Source organism: Sturnira hondurensis, unplaced genomic scaffold, assembly GCF_014824575.4.
Source record: "Sturnira hondurensis isolate 20B ecotype Veracruz unplaced genomic scaffold, ASM1482457v3 Scaffold0021795, whole genome shotgun sequence".
Taxonomy (NCBI): domain Eukaryota; kingdom Metazoa; phylum Chordata; class Mammalia; order Chiroptera; family Phyllostomidae; genus Sturnira; species Sturnira hondurensis.
The window spans coordinates 1809885-1832340 of NW_028094426.1; the positions used below are offsets into that span (position 1 = coordinate 1809885).

The window sequence follows — 22456 nt, forward strand, 5'->3', positions numbered from 1 at the left end:
CAGTAAATACTGGTTGATAGTGAATACTGCATCACTTTCCTAGGTAGAATACCTTGCAAATATTGGGCCAGGCGATCCAGAAACATAGTTGGGTTTCTACAAAATGAACATGATAAAGTCAGAACAATAAAAAAGTATAATTATTCTGATAGTTTTCTCAATTGCATTTTAAATGTGTTGGATATTACTTGTCTTAGAATGTCTTTTATGGTGAATCTGTTTTTCCAGTGAATTTTGAAGTGCAAAGTCTATTCCGCAGGATGCACACGTTCTGGTATAATGTGTTAATAAATTATCTGGTGATACCCTCCTTAGGTAAGGCCTGGGTGAAGCATGGCATGCAGGAATGTTACGCACTTTTAAGTCTTGTGTTGATCCCTCAAGAGAAAAGTCTTCCTTTTTTTTTTTCCCTTTTGGCATCGAGTGATGTGTGCTGTGAGCATGATACATGTTTTAATTTTAGTAGATAGTTAATTACAATCAACTCTCCATTACTTGGGGACTCCTTATGTTTATGAACAGCCTATGTCTTTGATGCCCTTTCTTGTGACGCTTGTCCCCCTCTCCAGCGCCCCACTGAGTAGTGTCCAGTCTATAGGAGGTTAATGAAAATTAAACGTCAAAACACACAAAACCTGAGCTCAAGCTCTGAAGGAATCCCGTGGAAATGGTTGGGTAAATTGGGCTGTTAGATTAGCTGTAGTTTTATTAATGCATTCTATCCTGTTTATTTATTTTATCTCTTCCTTTCCCTGCTTCCACATGCCTTTATAGGGTCAACAGAGAGTTGAATGTAATGAACTATTTCAAGTAATTAGTGGTATTGGGGAAATAAAAACAAACTGCCACCCAAACACTCCATCTTAATTAAAATGGACAGTGTAATTGTTAAGTGCAATAGAAATTCTTCTTACATAGATGTGCTCCGTAAAGCATGGCTCAGATGACCTTCCACATTGCTCTTTGCTGAAATGGCTCACTGCTGTTGCTCACCATTGTGCAGCTTCTGTATGTGATTAAGGATGCCGTGGAAGCGTAAGCTCAAACACAGCTCTGTGTTTGCCACATAAATAATTGTGTTGTATGCTTACTTTCTTCCCTAGCAACAGGTAGCATTTTTTTCTAAAGCCTACTGTCTTTTATTGGGGGCAAATGCAAAGACTATCAGCTCATAACAAATGGTTTAATATTTACTGATTTCCTTTAAAAGCATATTAAACTAAGAGGAGAAAATAGCAAGGTTCAAAGGACCTTTCAAGTGATATGTTGTTATTTAGCAATTACTTTCAGGTTGCAGGTGTCCAACAAGATGTTCGGTGACTGAAATGAAATGGAAGTTTGAGTCCAGGGAGAAAAATGCTCATATCTTCAAAAATCAATGGTTCCTACCATTTGTCATATGTCTTAAAGAATTGTGGGATAGTTTTGGGGGAAAATAGATTCATGGATTCCTCAACTTTCAGCTGTATAGAAGCCCTGGCTTGTGGTCACTGGGGACAACCTTGAGCAGAGTACATAAATATTTTATTTTCATTTATCTTCCCATGATTCAGTAGTTAATTTTTCATTTTCAACTTTGATCTAAGAAGACATTAGTTCTTTGCCGTGACGGTAGACTTTAAAGGTGAGAAAAGGACAGGTTTGTTTCAAAAGGAGAAAAATTCAACTCTTAGGGAAAGAGACTCTTCAAATAGCGAGTAGATTTTGCTATTTTGCAAAACTGTATGCCCTGGATTTATAGCAAAAGCAGGACTAAAACTCTGGTGTTTTTGTTTTCTCTTGCAATGCTCTTTTCACTGTACCAGAGGCCACTTCCAAGGAAGGGTAGCTGCTAATGGTATTACAGTATTTTTCATTTTCAGTCAACTCCCAGCTTGAATCTCACATGGCTGTTATGTAGAATCAACAGAAGTGCTTTTGTAATTGCAATTTTTTTTAGCTGTTTGTGCATTAGAATGAATGTGATGTGGCAAAAAAAATGACTTTTTCATCAAGTTCTGTGTTTAACATACAGCTTCTCAGAAGTCACCTGACTTCCATCCGTGGCTCAGGCCCTGAGCTGCACTGTTCTGAGAGTATTACCCACTTACATATTTACCTAGCTACCTAATTAGGCGTGTATTCTTTGAGAATAGGAAATATTTCTTACCTTCTTCTGTATTCTTCCTGGCACCACTTACTGTTCTTGTTATTTCTTGTGATTGGCATGCTGTCTGTTTCATTTCAAAGTGTTGTTCAGCTTGGCTAGTCAAAGGAATGAATCATCAGGACCGTGACCGAGGACCTGGACATTGGTGAATTAGTGTTGTATTATCCCTGTGAATACCATTCTTATGAAACTTTGGAGTTTGGAACATTTTGGCTGTGGAGCTGGTCTCTTAAAATTGTATAAGTCATTGTGGGTGACATTTTGTAGCACATATAACATATGAATTGGCTCAAAGCTTACAAACTAAACTATAGTAAAATAGGAAGACCAAAAGTATTCTTTTAAATAGAAGGACATAGCTAAAAGTAAATCATTACATTTAGCAACTCAATGGCTAATGTTTACTCTGGCTCAGATAGGAATGACACAGTAAGCCAAACCCGAGTGTTCTGTAAGAAACTGGGAGGGCAGATGTCACACTGGCAGGGTGTGGAATCAAGTCCTACCAGGCGCAGAGTGTAGGACTCCTGGGCTGCTACACGCCTCTGAGACTCTGAGCTGCCTTGGTGTCGTGTGCAATAATAAGGTTTTTTTAAATTTGATTGTTTATTCTTTTTGAGGATGTTGGAACTATGTTTATGTCGTGTTGACCTTTGTATGTTGTTATTTATACTTAATTTTTAAAAATACTTGTGAATTCATGGTTTAAAGACAGAACACGATATAAAGATATATCATGCAAAATCCCCTGGTCTTTTTACCATGGCCCCAGTTCCTACCCCTCTTCCAGTTAAACCACGAGAAGGATTCTGCATGCATATCCTGTTACTCCCTTCCTCCTTTTTACATTTTTCAACACAGAAGTAGCCCAGCTCTGCCCCCTTAGTCTCTCACTTATCACTGTCTTTTGCTGATCTTTCCTTATCTGTATGTAGAGGGCTTCTGTGGTGGGTCTTTGTGAGTCACATCGTCTGATTGATGACGGACTTTAAAGGCAATGCTGGTGTCTAGAAGCTATTTCTGCAAACCAAGAACAGCCTTCTTTTCCTCTGCTAGTGAGTTTCAGGCTTTTCTGTCCTATTTCAGTCCCCATATACATGACGACAGTACCATATGTGAATGTAGATGCCTCTATATAGTTTATAAAAGGTTAATTGATAATGAAAATGTGAAATTATGTTTGTTCATGTCTTGGTCTAGGTTAAGATACAGGGAGAAGTTCTGTTTATTGTTGTTGTCTGAGTCCTAATTTGTTTTTCAGTCATCTATCAAACTAATTTATTCTAATGCTCAGTTGTTATAAAATATACAAAGGGAAGGTGTTTGTTTTCATTTTCAAGATGATGAGCAAGTCTGTAAATGAGAGTGCAGGTGATACAGTAATACATCTTTAATGCAACTTAATAACAAAAGTAACTTTATTATCTATGAAATTAAACTGTTCATTATTATCATGAAGAAAGCATAACTTAGTTTCCCCACATTGACTTAATTTTTTTAAATTAGAATGATTTTTAAAAAATATTTTATTTATTTATTTTTAGAGAGAGGGGAAGGGAAGAAGAGTGGGAGAGAAACATCAATGTGTGGTTGCCCCTCATGTGTCTCCTACTGGAGACCTGGCCTGCGACCCAGGCATGTGCCCTGACTGGGAATTGAACCAGTGACCCTTTGCTTCACAGGCCCACGCTCAATCCACTGAGCTACACCAGCCAGGGCTTAATTTCCCCACATTGAGTTATGAATAAAAGTACTTGAAGTTAAAGTTGATAATGATAGCATAAATAAAAAATCAACTTAGGCTTACTCCTCTGAGGCAGTTGTTCCCATAATGAATTTTAATGTTTTATTTAAATGTGAACACCAGGATCAAGGAGCAACATTAGTTTGGGATGTTTAGGGTAAAACTGAACCAGATGCCCAAGGCCCAAACAATAAACATAGTTCTACAAGGCCGTACCTAATTCTGCTTTTCCTGAATCCAGCTGACATTAGAATGTTTACAAATTTTCTGAGATTATAGGTAAGATCAAATTTAGCAGATCTGTTTTTGATTTCAGAGAATATACAAATGTCTATCATTATCTACTTCCACTTGAAGTGGTTCTAGTATTAAGGCAGATTGGTTTTTGTGGCAGATGTCCTCCCTCTCCGGACCTGCTGGGCTCTCAGCGTAAGGCCACACGGGGAGGCATAACGGTCTATGCATCGCTGTTAAGAAAGCTCTAACTGACACAGGAGCCTGGTCAGAAAGGACCTACACTAGCTTTATGAATTCAGACTGGTGGACACTATGGAACAGGAGTATATGATCATTTATCAGAAAAATTTTGCCTCAAAGAGAAAAAGAATTGAACGGAAAGTTGTGTGGAGGATAAACAGGCCAGGTGTTAGGTCCATAAGGAAGACTTTTGTGTAGTTATTTTTAGCTTCAAAGTTAGCCCCAGTGATCCATTCAGTGTCTCAGATTGCAACGTGTCTCTGATTCCTAGATTGTCGTGGGAGACAAGGTCGTGCTGATGCCGGTGAATGCAGGGCAGCCACTGCATGCGAGCAACATAGAGCTGCTCGATAACCCGGGGTGTAAGGAGGTAAGTTCAGGAGGGAAGGAAATGAACGGGCTGATCTTCTCATGCGGGAAAAAAGAGCATTTATAGTTTCTTTCCTTGTTTTCATAAGCTTAATGCCAGTGATGTGAGTTAATACTCATAAGGCACAAATAGATAATGATTAGTTACTGTTATTTTCAGACGGTCCTTTGGATATGTTTGTATTGAAAGACATACTTCATTGTCCATATTTTTTCTCTTTTACTAGTTGAAGTAATAATTTCTGGTGTAACATGGAATCTGTTGCCTTATAACTTATAACATTTCTTCATTAATAGGTGAATGCTGTTAATTGCAACACCAGCTGGAAAATCACTTTGTTCATGAAATATAGTTCCTATCGAGAAGATGTGCTGAAAGGAGTAAGTGTGTGCGACACCGAACATTTGCTGGAAGAGCTGAGGCAGTTTTACTGACCTTCCAGATGCAAAGCCTGTGTGTTCACCGGTGTGCGTTGTTTAGAGCAATGATTTTCAACTGGATGCCGCACAAAGCAAACGTGCAGTACCTGACTGTTTAGTCAGGGGCACTGACCTCTTTTCCCTTAGATTGTCGAATAACAAATGACAGCAGCCAACACAATAATCGCTGTCTGGCACGTACCAATTAAATTTTTATCTATTTTTGTCATATTAGCAAAAAATAAAACAGTTTTTGGTGTGCTACAGTATTTTATAATTCGTTTATGTGTGGCATGACATGAAAATAGCTGGTGTAGAGTGACTGTAAACCTATAAACCTAGAATGTGACTGTATGCTCACTAAGAGTGTTTCTTTGAGTTTCCCCTTTTGTATTTTGAAATGTGTAAATAATCATTAAAAGCCAAGGCGAGTATCAAAACTATAAATATACGCCTGTTTCTTGTGTCTTATGGTCAGACTTTTCTTGGAAACGGTTTTCTCGACTTGTTTTTCTAGGGTGACGTTGTCAGATTGTTTCATGCAGAACAGGAGAAGTTTCTGACCTGTGATGAATATGAGAAAAAGCAGCACATTTTCCTTCGCACAACTTTGCGTCAATCAGCCACTTCTGCAACTAGTTCTAAAGCACTCTGGGAAATAGAGGTGTGTAAAATATTATTTCACTTTTAATAAATATTTATATCAAGAAGACAAGATCCAGTAGGCTGATTTATTGTTATAGGCTTTATGATAGACCAGTAAAACAATAATTTCTGTGAACTGACTTGCGCCTCTTCATTGCTGTGACCAGTCAAATGTTGTTACTTCCTTTACTTATCTTTCCTGAGGCATCTCCCTTTCTCTGTCTTGTTTAATTTGGGCCTACATAGGATTTTGCTTTTCAAAAATCCATTGTAAAATGTTTGTTGTCAAGATCGGTAAGACTGAAGGCCATGTGCCTCATCCGCACTGGAGTTAGGGTAGAGCAGGATGACTCACCCTAAGTGGACATCAGAGCTCCAGTCACTGCTAAGGCCACTTAGCTCTTCTGGGGACACCACTGGTTTCCACTGGGGTGAGGAAATCCATTGGCTTACAATTCATTCCATTTTGGAAAAGCATTTTAAAAAAGGTTTTATTTATTTACATTTAGAGAGAGTGGTAGGAAGGGAGAGAAACATCAGTTTGTGAGAGATGCATTGATCTCTACTGGGGCCTTGTGCACGCCCCCAACTGGGGACCTGGCTGCAACCCAAGTGCCTTGGGTGGGAATCGAATTGGTGACCTCTCAGGTTGAAGACCAGAAGTTAATTCACTGAGCCACACCAGCCAGGGCTGAAAAGTATTTTTAAATGTTCTAATACGGTAGAGTAATTAGGGAAATGTAAGATACTGTTTTTTGTTTAAAGAACCTTTTATTACAGTGGGGGAGATAACGTTTGTGTAGTTCCCTCTAAAAAAGCCAACATCGGATAAATTCCATCTTGATGTAATGGACACCCAAGCTTATCTCGAGGTTCTCAACTACTTCAAACCCATCACACCCCTTTATAGTATATATTCCCTAATACGTTCTTTAACATCCTGAAAAGAATTTCGTAGAAATATTATCTATACAGTTTCATGTTTAAAAATATAATTAAGTGCCAAATTCTAACATAAAGAAGAAATGAAAGGAAAATAATTTATAATGAAATAATATGTATTTCAACATGTCAATATCTGCCCTAGAAGATATTATTTATACCTATCTTTGATGGGTGCATTTGGATAAAAGAGAAGTAGAAAGTGAAGAGGGTAAGACAACATTCTGTGTGAGTACAGGAAAAAGAAAGAGCACCAGTAAATGTGGACCTTAAATTATCTAGCATGAGGAGAATTAATGACAGAACAGACGTACCTGTACATGATCACAAAAAGAGGGAAAAACCATAATTCAAGTAGGGGTAATAACACTAGTTACAGACTATTGAAACAGAGAAAATGAAGATGTATGATGTTTATGCAAATGAACTGAGCCTTAATTATAACTGTAACATCAAAATAATTCTCTAAGTTATGACATGGCTTGTAATAGAAATGAAATAGCACAGAGAACACATTCTCTGTCTTGAAACCCACGTGTGTGGAGGTGTGCTTCCAGTCTGTGGCACGCAGGAGAGACCTTACCCTTCACCCCGCGGCAGGGGGTGGAGGAGGTGTTGGGGAAGCAGCCGTCACCCGAGGGTTCTCCCGGCAACTTCTCTCATCATGGCGAGACTGAAAGAGAGGTGGCCTACAAGCAAGTTCATAATTAAAATATTCATTGTAACACCATAAATTTATCATTGTGCTCCAAAAATTTAAAAAAAAAATATAGGGGTAGCAGTAATGTGAGGTAGTATTTGAGACTTTATTAAGGAAATACAGTGATGAAAAGGTCAGGGAATGACTTCCCTATCCGTGGGTTTTCTGCATTTAATGTGTCTCTGCCTGTTTGATGTTTGGCTCTAAATTTGTTAAAAGGCATTTTGAATCTTCTCATATATTTGCTATTAGTTTTATAGCATTTGCTATGACTGTACCACTGCACACTGAAACCCATTTCAACAAAATGCATAATTGGAAATGCTCTAATCCACTGAGCACTCAATCATTTTGAGATGTCTCGAATTCATTCGAGCTCCTCTCTTCATAGTGTATTTCTCTTAAATTATTGGACTGTTCCTATAGTGTAATACAAAACTTTTTAGTATGATTATGTATCAGAGTATTACCAACTTACCTTCGGGGTAGGTTTCTTTCTGTAGGAGGTTTGAAAGAGGTAGGCTGTGACACATTCCTCTGTTGTGAGCTGTATCATTCAGGACGCCTGGGCATCAGGTATTTCAAGAAAAGAGGTGTTTAATATAGGAAATTAAGTCTCCACGCTATTGGGAGGACTGAATGGGTAAAACTTTTCAGTTTTTTTACTGAATGGGGTGGGGAAGAGTGGTCTAATCTGAAGACCTGGCAGTGTATCAGCTCACCTGTCCCGTGAGCCTGAAGGCTTCTCCTCCTGAGCTTCAGGAGTCCCCACCCACCCCGCCCTGCAGGAGCCTGCACCCCACCCTTGTCGGAGCTTGCACCCAGCAGCTGCTGCCATTTTTCCTGGAGCCAAAAGAGGAGCCTCTGCTTTCCATTCTCATGGGATGTCTCCAGAGCTCCGCCAGCCAGGCTTCCAGTCCCCGGAATATAGGAAAGCAGAGGAGGGTAGAGGGAGGGGTGGCCCTGAGTGCTGCATGTAAGAACTAGCACATGCTGAACCCTCCTGTGAGCTGCAGGCTGTGTCTTATCTTGGCCACTGCCTGTTAATGCAAAGGGCATCCCTCCAAAGTCACTGTGACGAATGACAACATCTGCCTTTCTGTATCTCCGTATCATTCCCTAGGGAGCTGTACTACCATGGCTAGACCGACTGATGTGTAGGATAGCTCTTAGCCTGGCATCAGTGGTGATCTTCCAGTTATTTGTTAACCTGCAACAGTTGTATACCAAATATGTGTGTATGTACATGAGAAAACCAATAGGTTTATCAGATTCTCAAAGGTATCTATGACTTCCCCAAGGGAATGATAGTTCACACATTGACAAGGTCACAATTACTGGTGTGATTAGCAAAGGATTTATGAAAGAAGTTTGATTTGAAAACAGCCTTGTAGGATAGGCAGGTTTTGGACTATAGGGGGAGCAATATTAAAGACTTCATCCTGACCTGGTGGTAGCTCAGTTGGCTGGAGCATTGTCCTGATACACTAAGGTTGGGGGTTCAATCCCTAGTCAGGGCACATATAAGAACCAACCAGTGAATGCATAAATAAACGGAACAACAAATCAATGAATGTTTCTTTCTCTCTCTCCCCCAGAAATCAGTAAATAAAAAAATAAAGACTTTACCCACTTAGAAGTATTTTCATAATTATTATTTTATTTAAGCTGTTGGAGGAGAGGAAAACATAGAAGCTAGAGTCTAAGAAAAGGCATTAGAAAGCTACGTATTAGCACACGGAACTTGAACCTGGGGTGAGAGTCCAGAAGTGGTCAGTATTAATAAAAAAGGTAACTTATTGAGTGAGAATAATGAAAAGTTTTTTTAACATTCTGTTATCCCTTATGATATTTAATCTTTATAATAATCCTATGAATAAATCCATTGTATTTTTTATTTTTTGATTATATTTTATTGATTATGCTATTACAGTTGTCCTGATTTTTCCCCCTTTGCCTCTCTCCACTCAGCAATCCCTACTCCCTCAGGCAATGCCCAGCACTGTTCATGTCCATGGGTCACACATAGAAGTTCTCTGGCTACTTCCCTTCCTACACTGTACTTTACATCCCCATGGCTATTCTGTAACTACCTATTTGTACTTCTTAATCTCCTCACCTCTTCACCAATTCTCACCACCCCCCTCCCATTTCAAGAGAAAAGAAACTAATTTCTTTTCTCTTGTTTTTAAGTTACTCTAATCTTTAACCCTTGGCTTTTTAATAATGATGTGTCTTGGAGTGGGCCTCTTTGTGTCCATCATAATTGGGTCTCTGTGCTGCCTGGACTTGTATGTCTATTTCCTTCACCAAAATTAGGGAAGTTTTCTTTCACGGTTTTTTCAGAAAGATTTCCAATTTCTTGCTCTTTCTTTTCTCCTCTGTATCCCTATGAGGCAAATGTTGGTCCTCTTAAAGTTGCCCCAGAGGCTGTTTATACTGTTCTCAATAAATCCATTTTATACATGAAGAAAGGGGTTTGAAGATGTTAAATTTTTTGCTGTGATTATACCGTAGCACTTGGAAAGGCTGGGACTTACAGTCATCTTCAGGCTGTAGAACCTGATTCTTGCTACTGTACCACGGCACCATCTTAACCACCTGTCAAAGCTTCTGCTTTTATTCTTCAAGAGCCTCATGGCTCAGCATCTAGGGAAGGCCAGTTCCAAGGACAGGTATCAAAGGACATGGTGTCAGTCATAAATACACAAGGGAAGGGCCAGGAATTGACTATAATGGTAATATTTGACAGAGGAAGCAAACACATGCAATGGGATATAGACAGTTTATTTAATAAATGGTGTTGGGAAAATTGGACAGATACATGCAGAAAAATGAAACTAGACCACCTTCTCACATCACGCACACAAATAAATTCAAATGGATCAAAGACTTAAATGTTGACCTGAAACCATAAAAACCCTAGAAGAAAACACAGACAGCAAAATCTCTGATATTGCTTGTAGCAGTTTTTTATCGGGTATATCTCCTCAGGCAAAGGACACAAAAGAAAAAATAAACACATGGGACTACATCAAACTAAAAAGTTGTTGTATAGCAAAGGAAATCATCAACAAAATAAAAAGACAACACACAGAATGGGAGAATATATTCCCCAATACATCTGATAAGGGGTTAGTTCCAAATTTATAAAGTACTTACAAAACTCACCACCAAAAATACAACCCAATTAAAAAAAGGGAAAAGGACCTGAATAGACACTTCTCTAAAGAAGACATACAGATGACCAATAAACATCAAAAGATGCTCACTGTCACTAATTATTAGAGAAATGCCAATGAGAAAAGCACAGTGAGAAACCATCTCACACCTGTCAGAATGGTTGGCATCAATAAATCAACAAACAACAAGTGCTGGTGAGGATGTGGAGAAAGGGGAACATTTTTGCACTGTTGTTGGGAAGGCAGACTGGTGCAGCCACTGTGGAAAACAGCGTGGAGACACCTCGAGAAATTAATGCATCTGCTTTTGACCCAATGATTCAACTTCTGGGAATATATTCTAAGGAACCCAAGACATTCATCTGGAAGAGCATAAACACCTCTATGTTCACTGCAGTGTTATTTACAACCACCCAGATATGGAAGCAGTCCACGTGTCTATCAGCAGATGAATGAATAAAAGTACCATGGGACATTTACACAGTGGAATACTCCTCGACCATAAAAAAAGAAAATTTTACCCTTTGCAGCAGTATAGATGGACCTGGGGAACATTATGCTAAGGGAAATAAGCCAGTCAGAGAACGACAAATACCATATGATTTCACTCATGCAGAATCTAGTGAACAAACTGATACAACAAGCAAAACAGAGACAGATTCATAGATGGAGAACAGATGACAACGAGTTTCGGGGGAGGACAGATCAAGCAAAAAGGCAAAAACTCATGGACAACAGTGTGGTGATTGCTCTAGGGAGAAGGGATAAGGGGACTAAATAGTAATGGAAAAATATAATACAGGTTAAATTTTTTAAAAAAGAAAAAGGAAAAAGGAAGGGCCAGGAGTTAAGTTAGTCCAGACCTCCAGGCCTGGACATTTGTGGTTCTCTTTGCCCGGAATGATCTCTTTCAGTCTCTCTGCATGGTTGTCTCATTCTTATCAACGGGGTTTTAGCTCACATACCATGTCCTCATACTGTGGGTGTATGTATTGTCATATGCTGATTGTCATGTCTAAGGTAGCCTTCCCTAGTTCCTCAATCATGCCTTCTGTGTATTGTCTCCTGACACTTGCCAAATCTTGTTCATTGAAAGCTGGAATCTTATTTATTGCTGTGTCCCTATTGTATAGAAGACTGCCCACTATATCGTAGGTTTGAAGTGCTGTCTGTTGAATGACTGTTTGAATAACAAAGGGGGGGGGGCACCCCACCACATTTCCAGTTTGGGCCTGGAAAAATGTCTTTTGGAACAGGGCTGTATTTGTAGCTATACGGCATGAGCATCACATATGCACAGTGAGTTTACTGTTATGCCCTGTGCTCATTTATGGGAATTTTGTTTTCCTGCCTATTGTCCTCTCATGGAAACATATTAGACTTAACAAGTTATCATTTACAGATGGGCACCCTGTGTAAACTGTTTGTGTTCGCTTGCTGGGTACATGAATATCCTTTAGCCATTATTGTTGTTGCTCTTTGTGTCTGTAGGTGGTTCATCACGACCCATGCCGCGGGGGTGCAGGACAGTGGAACAGCTTGTTCAGATTTAAACATCTTGCAACTGGAAACTATTTAGCGGCAGAGGTAAGACTGATGAATGTAGTGCTATTAAATTTCTGACTCTAAAATAGTGAAATAGGCAATTAGGTTTTCTAAAGAGTATTGTATTCCTAGGAGCAAATACCAATTAGGAACATTATACAAATTTCACGATTGCCTATCATGTTCTGGGTAGACAGATACATTTTTCTTAAAATGTGAATATTAATGGAAGCCTTAAAATAATATTTGTCTTAAAAGTAAACAACAAGAGCAGAACCCTGGAGGCTGGTTTACTGTAAGGTCCTCACATTCTCCGTGGAGTGTCGCTCTTTCATAATGTCCGCATTGGAGAGCGGATCAGTCCACTGTTGGAATAGAATCCAGATAGTTTCAGGTTCCTCTTCAGTGGCCAGTCTTTCACTGTTGGGGGGCTTTCATTGTTCAGACCACAGGAGAGGAAGGGGTCTTTTCCTCCTGAAACCACAGGCCTGAGCGAAAAACTCAATAAAAATGGTAAAAACATGTAAAGTCTTTTCTTTCTCCAGCAAAAGCATGTTGACAATCAATATATATATATTGATATATATATATATATTGATATATATATATATATATATGAAGGATGGGTAGAGGTGGTACATTGATGTTTTAGAAATGGTTTGATTAAAGTTTGGTTATCTAATTTGAAAATAATTTTGAAATTATTTGTATTTAGATGTATAAAAATATCCATTCATTGTACTTCTCTCAACTCGGTTTATATTTTTTAACTTAAAAGTTAAAACCAGGATTTGGTCTTAGAATTTTTAGTGTAACTTATCTAACTTTGGTTTTGGGTGTGAGACAGGGTAAGGAGGTGGGGGATGGGAACTGAGGAGAAAAAGGTGTGGGACACAGGAAACCCCTGTAAACATGCTGGCCCCTGTCCGAGTTAGCACCCAGCCCCATGACCCTCTCCATCCTATGCATCTGGGATAGTTTTCTTCCTAGTGTTAACCACTATCTGATCTATTGTGCATTTTATATTATGCATGCATATTATATTTCTTTGTCAGAATGTATGTGCTCTTAAGGCAGGGATTTCTTTCTTTTCTTTTCCTTTTTTTGAACATCACCACTGTTTCCTTGGAATCTAGGATAGTGCCCGGAACTTAGAAAGCATTTGGTGAATGTTTTTGGAATGAATGAAGCAATATAAAGAAGTTATTCAGACATCTACAAGCTTAGAGGATGGGAGGAAGAGTGTAGGGATTTGTATCAGAGAGACATTTGGAAACACATTTGGGCAAATTAATTCCTCCAAGCTTCAATATCTTCCACTGGACAGGAGGGATGATCACAATATTTGTATAATAAGATTGTTAAAAAAATTAAATGAGGTAAAGTTCTTGACATACTGTGTGGCTAAGGGTAAACATCCAGTAAGTTATGCCAGCATGATTAAGTTTATTATATGATAAATAGGGATTGTTTCTACTTTTACAAATATTTGACTCATTATTTATGAATCTGCCTAACAAAAGGAAATACTGCTTTGTAATTTGTGAGCTACTTACACTGTAAATGTTTTGAAGGATTTTCAAAAGTAACCCTTGGAAGCAAAATTACGTAGTGAGGTAGAAAATTTTGTCTAAAGTAAAAACTGGAAAAGTCTGCTAGATATCTTATAAAAGATAAATTAGGATTAAAATTCTCTTGGCTCTTAGGTTAGTGGTTATTTTTCTTAACTCACCTTTTAATCAGTGGCTGTTTAGCTACTTATGTCTAGAAAAATGATATAATTACACATTGTTAGTTTTCCTTGTTAATTTCTGTAATTAAATCTTGTATGATTTGATACAAGTTAGATTATTAAGAATTAAATTGCTTATTAACTTTAATGAAGATCCATGACTTCAATACGTAAATGAATTCATTGAAAAGTAGAAAATTGAAAAGGTAAAGTTCATACCTTTAAAAGAATTTTAGAGGCCATCTTTTCATTGTATATCTAGAGAACACAAATGCTATTTTGTGTATATCTAGAGAACATTCCCCATCTTTTTTTCATTCCAAAGTAACCCCATATAACATACAGTGCCATCTTTCGTGCACACAAGGGAACTGAGGTTCAAAGAGCTGAAATACTTGCTCCAAGTCAGAGTGTGAGCAGTGCACATGAGGTTGTGTCTACCCCACTGCACTAGGCTCTCTTGGTCACCTGAGCCAATACAGACACCACAAACTCGAAGACCATTCAAGAACACATAATCCAATCTAGTAGAAACACCTCAAGCCCGTTAGAGTAATATTTCAACCGATAAACATGCCCGTTTGAGTGGAAAGGCTGGGTGAAAATTGTAATACACTGGCAAATCCTGCCCATCTGATAGGTATTTCCCTGTAACGGAAAATCAGCTCAGTGTTCATTCATCTGATTTTTTAAATAGACTTTATGAAAACCTGTCTAATACCACTCTTACTTTCCCTTTATTAACTCTGTTTCTCCCTTTTCGCAGCCATGGTATAAAAACTCAGTCTACACTCACATCCATTTGCTAGTTTCCTACATTCTGGCTTCCACTAGAAATGATCTATTTGCTATTTAGCTAATTTGCTATCTATTTGCTAATTAGCATTTGCTAAAACAAATGCTATTTTCATTGTATATCTAGAGAACATACATGGCAAATGCTATTTTGTCCATGAAAGGGTCTGCTGTGTTTATAGAATATCTTCTTTGACCTCTAATGCTACTTGAGATAACATCTTTTTTATGGCAAGGCGCAGGAAGGAAAATGAAACATTAAGTACATATCTGAAAACCGAAAGCTAAGCATCTATTTTCTACTAATTTTAACCAGTATAACAGAACACTTGCTTCTGTGTGGTATTCCAATATCAGTAGAGGAGCGGTAGTTTCGAAACGTTGACATCATTAGTTGTGGGTTCACACTTCGTGTGTTTCACACTTCCATCCAGGGAAGGTCCCAGCACAGCCCTCTCGCCGATGCTTGTCCTGCTGGTGTCCGTGGGTGTGGCCAGGTCACCGTGATTATAGTCACTGTCACTTGGTAAAACACTGATTTTCCATTCCGATTCCACAACAGGCGGAAATTAGTCTGTGACCGTGGAAAAGCAGTGATTACCAAAGTCAATGTCACAGTCAATGTCAAAGTCAGTGTCACAATGTTATCATTGTGCTTTTTAAGGGTGCCCAGGTTTTTAATTTCAAAGCGTTGTTCCCATCACTGGGGTGGAGCAGGGAGTCCCCAGCATTGTGAGCTGTAACTTTGTAGCAGTGTGTGTTTTATTATGTTGTACTCTTCTTCGTAGGAGAGAGAAGCGTCCACGGCTTTTCTTTATTTTACTTTTCAGTTTCATTTTAATATCTAGATAGCACTTAAAAGACAAGACATGTATTACGGTAGTGAAGAGGCAAGAGTTAGGAGTAATTATTTTGGAACTTGTAGAAACAGCAAACAGGAAACCTTTGGGATACATGTTTTAATATGTTTTTTAAGTGTCCGATAAATGCGCAGCCCAGTAGAGAATACTGCGGGTAGAGGAGGAAGCAGAGGAGACAGTCCTTGCCCTTAAAGAATCGACTGTCCAGCTCAGAAGACGGCAGACAAGAAATGACGCAGGGTGATCAGCAGGCAAGGTCCCACAGAGCTGCTGGTGTGTGCAGGTGGCGTCGGGTTAGTGTCAGATTAACTGAGGAGGCTCCTGGTTGGGCTCAACTTGTCCAGGGGTCTCAGAGAAAGTAATAGATCCAGGATGGTAGAGAAATAAAAGGACAGTCCTTGTAGAAATTGCCAAGGAGCCACAGAGAGAGATGTGGAATGTCTAAATCATGTGTAGACAATGTAAAAAGAGAGGCCAGTTAAAAGGAAAGGATTCTAAACGGAATTATTGAGCAACAGATCCCTTTGCTTGAAGATTTTGAATGAAGGGTTTGAGTGCGATCTGATTTGTAACAGGAATGAAGTTTGAAGTTGATCCTGGTAGCTACCTTTGGGTCTGGACAGCTATTTGCAAACATTTGGTAGATACCCATGATGTCATTAGAGAAACCTAATTTCTGCCCTTGAGGCGAGATAACTGTGTCGTGGCAACAGGAACCATGGTGGGCTCCTGGAGAGCACAACAGGGCAGCGCACATTTGGTAGAGTGCCCGGGAGGGACAGGGACTGGTGGGGAGGCCAATGGAGGGCCTACCTGATGGAGGAGTGGGGCAGATGGGGAAGACAGAGAAAGTGTGTTCAGGGAAGGAGGCGTGGGGTGTTGTACAAACTAAGTTCATAAGTGTGACACATATGCGTGTCACGTATAGGATGTGTGTGAGTTTGAAAGCATTGGTGGAAGGTGGGAGGGGAGTGGTGGGGCCAGACAGGTAGGGCAGCTGACTTTTCCAGGACCCATATATTAAGCTAAGGAGAATGGGTTTATCTTGAAAGAGCTGTGTTCCAAATAAATCTTTGTTTAAAGACGAACACTCCAGAATCACACTGTCCAAGACGGTAGTCACTAGCCACATGGTAGTTACTTAAATTAAAATAAGTATTACTAAAATTTAACAAAATTGAAAGTCAGTGTCTCAGTCACATTTCAGGTTGCTCAGAAGCACGTGGTGTCAGATAGTGTGGACGGAGAACATTTCTGTCCCCACGGGGACAGTGATGCCCTGGAGGGTTTGTGAAGCAACTGGAAAGGATTGGGTTTAGAGGCAGAAAAGCCAGATAGGAGACAAAGGTATGATACCTTCAAGGAATTTTGAGCCCTTGAACCAAGATGAGATCATCAAGGACTTTGAAGAGAGTGGTAAGATTTCTGAAGACTGAACCATGGGAAACATCCTCTTTGGAGGGCAAAAGACTGGAAGCCTGGGAAGTCAGATAAACGACTAGAGAGTCAGATGGGCTGAATCCCAAATGCCAAGCAAGGGAAGACAAGAGTTTCAAAGAGGAGTATTGTCAGAAAGGTTAGGAACAACACGTATTGACAACATTTGGCAAGAACATGGTCTTTTGTGGCTTCATTGAGATCATTTTTAGTGGAAGCCAGAATGTAGGAAACTAGCAAATGGATGTGAGTGTAGACTGAGTTTTTATACCATGGCTGCGAAAAGGGAGAAACAGAGTTAATAAAGGGAAAGTAAGAGTGGTATTAGACAGGTTTTCATAAAGTCTATTTAAAAAATCAGATGAATGAACACTGAGCTGATTTTCCGTTACAGGGAAATACCTATCAGATGGGCAGGATTTGCCAGTGTATTACAATTTTCACCCAGCCTTTCCACTCAAACGGGCATGTTTATCGGTTGAAATATTACTCTAACGGGCTTGAGGTGTTTCTACTAGATTGGATTATGTGTTCTTGAATGGCCTTTGGATTTGTGGTGTCTGTATTGGCTCAGGTGACCAAGAGAGCCTAGTGCAGTGGGGTAGACACAACCTCATGTGCACTGCTCACACTCTCTGACTTGGAGCAAGTATTTCAGCTCTTTGAACCTCAGTTCCCTTGTGTGCATGAAAGATGGCACTGTATGTTATATGGGGTTACTTTGGAATGAAAAAAGATGGGGAATGTTCTGCACCTTGCACATAAAAGCAATTCAGCAAGTGTTAAGTACCTTTACTTTCATTGATAGGAAGGGGAGAGAAAGTGCAAGGTAGTGATTATTATTATTATTATTATTAAGAACAGGTAGCTCTTTGCCAATCAGATGACTAATAAAGGGTGGGGGGCATTTCAGTGGCTCGCCCCTTCATACTTTGTGCCTAGACCAGTGCCTGCTATCTGATTTCCATTCAGTAAATACTGGATAATAGAGGGGACGAATATAGACACTAGAGGTTGTAAATCCAACCACTTCCCTTAACAGAAAAGGAAACCCTGGCTCAGTGAGGAGATTTATTCTGTCCGGTTTAGAGACAAGAAAATGACAGTATTTGAGCTGAATGCTAGACTTGCTGTGCTTCCGTGGTTCTTAACTGAGAGTGACCTTGTCACCCCTGGCAATGTCTGGAGACATTTTTTGCTGTCACAAGCGGGGGGAGGGTGCGACTGGAGGCCAGTGAGTAGAGCCTAGGCATGCAGCTAAACATCCCGCACTGCACAGGACAGCCCCCACAACAACGAGTTACCTGGCCCAAAATGCCAGTGGTGCTGATGTGAGAAGCCCTGGTCTCCATTGTAGTGAAATCACACAATTATTTATTGACTGCCTGCTAGGCGGAAGCGCTCTTTTGGTATTTTGAAGAAAACAAAGATGGTTGTCATTTGGTCCTTGTCCTCTGAGAGTTAACAGTCTCAAGGAGAATGATATTCACTCAACCACTGGACATTGAGATGGCCTTTGCAGTTGTTTTCATCACACGCAGACGTCTGAGATAACTGGTTTTGTGCAATGTTTAAACTATTAACATCTTCCAGTGTTAATAGTTATGATTAAACATCGTAGTACGTTGAAAAGGCTGCAAACTTAAATCTAAGCACAAATGAGAAAAAACACTGAAAAATTTACTTATACTTCTTAAATACAATGTAGTATTTAACCAGCATTTACTGGGTGGCTAAATCCTTCAGAAAAAATGTAATAAGCCTATTGTTTGTGAAGACACGAAGGAGGCAACATCCAAAGGAAATAAGACCATTTCATCTGCTGAAGTTTCCGTAGTCTAAGTAGAGACAAAACACATAACTTGCAAGCTATTTAAGGACTGCACCATTTTTTGTGAATTGTAGAACACATCCAGGAATTAGAACAATGATTTAAGCTATAATACTGTTTAGCTATTATTCTGTAAGGTACTATTATAGGTGTTCTGCGATTCCAGTTTCCATGTGGGGAGGGATTTCCTACACATAAAACAAGCAATTCCCAGGTACCAGCTGAGTGTCCTACAATTCAGTCAGTTCTGGCACAGCCTACACGGAGGCCGGATCAGGTTCCACAGGCAAAAGGTTCAGTCCTACAAGACTGGTCCCCACCCCCACTCCAGCTCCACTTTAGACACCAGTGGGCCCCACCAGCTAATTTGATTCATTTATTAGAATGGCTCACAGAACTCAGAGAAACATTTCAGTTCCTTGATTACCAGTTTATTTACAGGGATATCTATAACTCAGGAAGGACGAGCAAGATGGAAGAGATGTACAGAGCAGCGTATGGGAGAAGGGCTCAGAGCGTCCACGCTCACCCTGGGGGCACCGCTCTCCCCAAACATGCTCACCAACTGAACCCTGTTCTTCTTGAGTTTTTATGAAGGCTTCATTACATAGTTATGAGTGATTAAGTCATCGGCCATTGGTGAACAGGTCAGCCTCCCGCCCCTCCCCCTTCCGGGAAGTCAAGGTTGGGACTGAAAGTTCCAGCCCTGCAGGATAGCCGCTTCCTTAGGTTAGGGAGGGCCTTCCAGAGTCATCTTTTTAACATTGCGGAAGACACCTTTATTTCTTGCCACTTCGGAAATTCTGAGAGTTGTAGAAGCTCTGGGCTAAACAAAGACCAAATTTAAATTTATTATCACAGATACTAAAGTGAATCAGGGTTTAGAAATGGACCTCAATTTAGAGATTCCAACTGTATTGCTTTATAGAATTCAAGATTTGTTTTTGAGGAATACACGGTGCTAGGAAGCCGTGGACAAACTGTAGAAGAACTGACTTGACTGTGAATTAGATAACAGAAACTTCATCAGATAATGCACTGCAGCTGGGTTCTGCCCCTGCCGTTTGGGTGTCTGTGGGCTCTGCCTGTAATTAGGCGACAAGAACCAAAGGAAAACAGCCATAGGTTTTGCCTTTAACACACAGCACGGCTGGCAGCTGGCAGCTCACTCATGGCCAGTTTACGTGGATCTCTTACTCTGATCACTGTATGGGTGCGGGAGAGTCCACAACTATCTATGAGGCAGAGAGTAATGTTGCCATATTTCGAATATCATAACAAGGGAGCCTCGGCAAATAGTTCTTCCACAGTTGTGGGAAGAATCGTAAATTAGGTATCAGCATTTCTGGTCTGCTGCTTTCTACATTTTTTCTTTTTGAAGATGACTAAAGCAATGACTTTTGGAGAAACAAGATAGATGTGAGTAGTGCAAACTAATTACACTTTAAAAAATTTTACATTGCCTTTGGAGGACAACTTACTTATTTGTTTGCAGGTAGGCAAAACTTCCACCAGATGGCAGTAAACACTTATTTCCTAATTGCACAACAGACTGGATTTAATTAATTAGTTAAAAAGTATTCAAGAACTTGTACATTGGCACAGAATCTTGTGAATATTAGGGTGTAGTTTTAAATATTCCTGTATTTGGCTTTCTGCTAAATGTAACAGCCGCAGTAGATAGAAAGGACAGGGTTTGTATGTATATGTGTATATGCATGAATACAGAAGAACAGGCATACCTGGTCCTATACACACAAGTAAATACTTACATAGCAAATAAACATTACATATCAAGATATCAATTGTGTCAGCATGTATAAACATTTAGTAAATGCTGTTTTTCTCCTCCTTTTTAGATTTATCAATCAGAACAGACTGGCTCTGAAATGCCAGTAATTAGACAGAGGAATCTACATATATAAGCATTTAAAACTACACACATGAAGATCTAATGACTTTAATGTCATTGTGTAATTTATTCTACTGTAGAACAGTAATAGATTAAAATGCATTCCATTGTTAAAAAGTAACATTTTCCTTGTGAACCTAACAAGATTTCGGTCTGCTCCTTCCTGTGGTTTAGGTGGGCGTTGTGGCTGTCTTTCATTTGACTGTGTCCCGACTTTCACTGCCTAGGTGTTTGTTTGCTCACTGTCTCTCTGCCACTTCTCTGTTCTGACTTGTCACATGCTCCAGGGGACTGCTTTCTGGTCCTCCTTGGCCATTTAAATGAGAGCTCCCTTCAAAGGGCAGCAGTGGGTGTTTGTCCTTTGTCTCCTTGTCACTCACTCCCAGGGCTGCAGTGGCCCGTGAACTTGGTCGCAAATGAACCACTGCCACTGTCACTCAGTACATACACCTGAGATTCAATTGTTTCCCTGCAAAATAGTGATTTTTTTTAGTTCAGGTTGAGAACCTGAGCGTCGTGATAAACATACTTTTTCTCTCAGTTTACACAGTCGTGTTCTGCTGACTCGTCTCTGTATAACCTTCCATACCCATGTCCTCCTTTCCGTCTCAGCATTATCATTTTTGGTGGTCCTCTACCCCACCACAGTCCAGCCACCAGACTCAGTTCCTTTGCCTCTTCCATCTTCTGTCTTCATCTCCTACTAACCAGGACCAGTTGAGGATTTTTAATGCCTTAATTCCACAAATGTTCTCCCAGAGATATTCAGGTCCTTCTGAAGATGCGAACACCCCATTGGGCCGCAGGAAGTCAGGTGCTAGCGTAACTAAAAGAGGTAGCCATGGAACCGTCAGACCAGAGCTTCCACGTAGCCCTGCCACTCACCAGCGGAGAGACCGAGCAGAGTGCTTCGTCTGGTGTGTTCCAGGGGCCCCTCCGTAAAGTGGGGCTGAGACTCTCTTCTAATAGGAGAATCATAAAGGGAGATGCTTAACCTTTAAAAGCATATAAAAAGTATTCCCGCCCTGGCTGGTGTAGCTCAGTGGATTGAGCGTGGGCCTGCGAACCAGAGGATCGCAATTCGATTCCCAGTCAGGGCACATACCTGGGTTGCAGGCCAGTTCCCATTAGGGGACACATGAGAGGCAACCGTACATCAGTATTTCTCTCCCTCTCTCCTTCCCTTCCCCTCTAAAGATAAATAAATAAAATCTTAAAAAAAAAAGTATTCCCTAAGTCACATTTCTGGATCTCCTCTGAGCAAGCCTCCTTCCTCACTGGTGTGGCCCTCACCCCCTCTTTCCTTCTCTGCCCGTTATAATTCTGCCCATTTTCAAGACTTGTCTCAAATGCTACCTTCTCCATGAATTTATTCTTGAATAAATTGGCCTACTACAGAGTCCTTCTTCTTCTGACCTATATAATTTATAAATCATTCATTTCTATCTTATATCTCTTGTCACGTTCTACCTCATAGGCTAACTATATTTATGTCTGATTTCTCCACCTAGATTGTCAGGTCCCATGGTCAGGAACCCTATTCTCTTTGTCTTTGGTAGAATACCATACACCACAGTGCTTTGCCTGTTACAGATGCTCTATTAATATTTATTGGCTACATGATTGAATAGCATATTAGATCATTTTCTCCAATGCCAGATTTCTAATTTATTTTTAACATAAGGAAATATTTTCTTTAAAGTCCTAAAAGATTCA

General features: G+C 39.9%; 1 protein-coding gene across 3 annotated transcripts in view; it reads left to right on the plus strand.

Annotated features, from left to right (window-relative positions):
* Window positions 1-22456, plus strand: part of ITPR2 (inositol 1,4,5-trisphosphate receptor type 2) — a 456496-nt gene that overhangs the window by 92969 nt on the left and 341071 nt on the right. For all 3 annotated transcript variants that reach the window (XM_037033923.1, XM_037033924.1, XM_037033925.1), the window contains 4 exons: window positions 4642-4740; window positions 5037-5120; window positions 5677-5823; window positions 12120-12215. In XM_037033923.1, the coding sequence (XP_036889818.1) occupies window positions 4642-4740; window positions 5037-5120; window positions 5677-5823; window positions 12120-12215 (426 nt within the window). The remainder of the gene's footprint in view (window positions 1-4641; window positions 4741-5036; window positions 5121-5676; window positions 5824-12119; window positions 12216-22456) is intronic.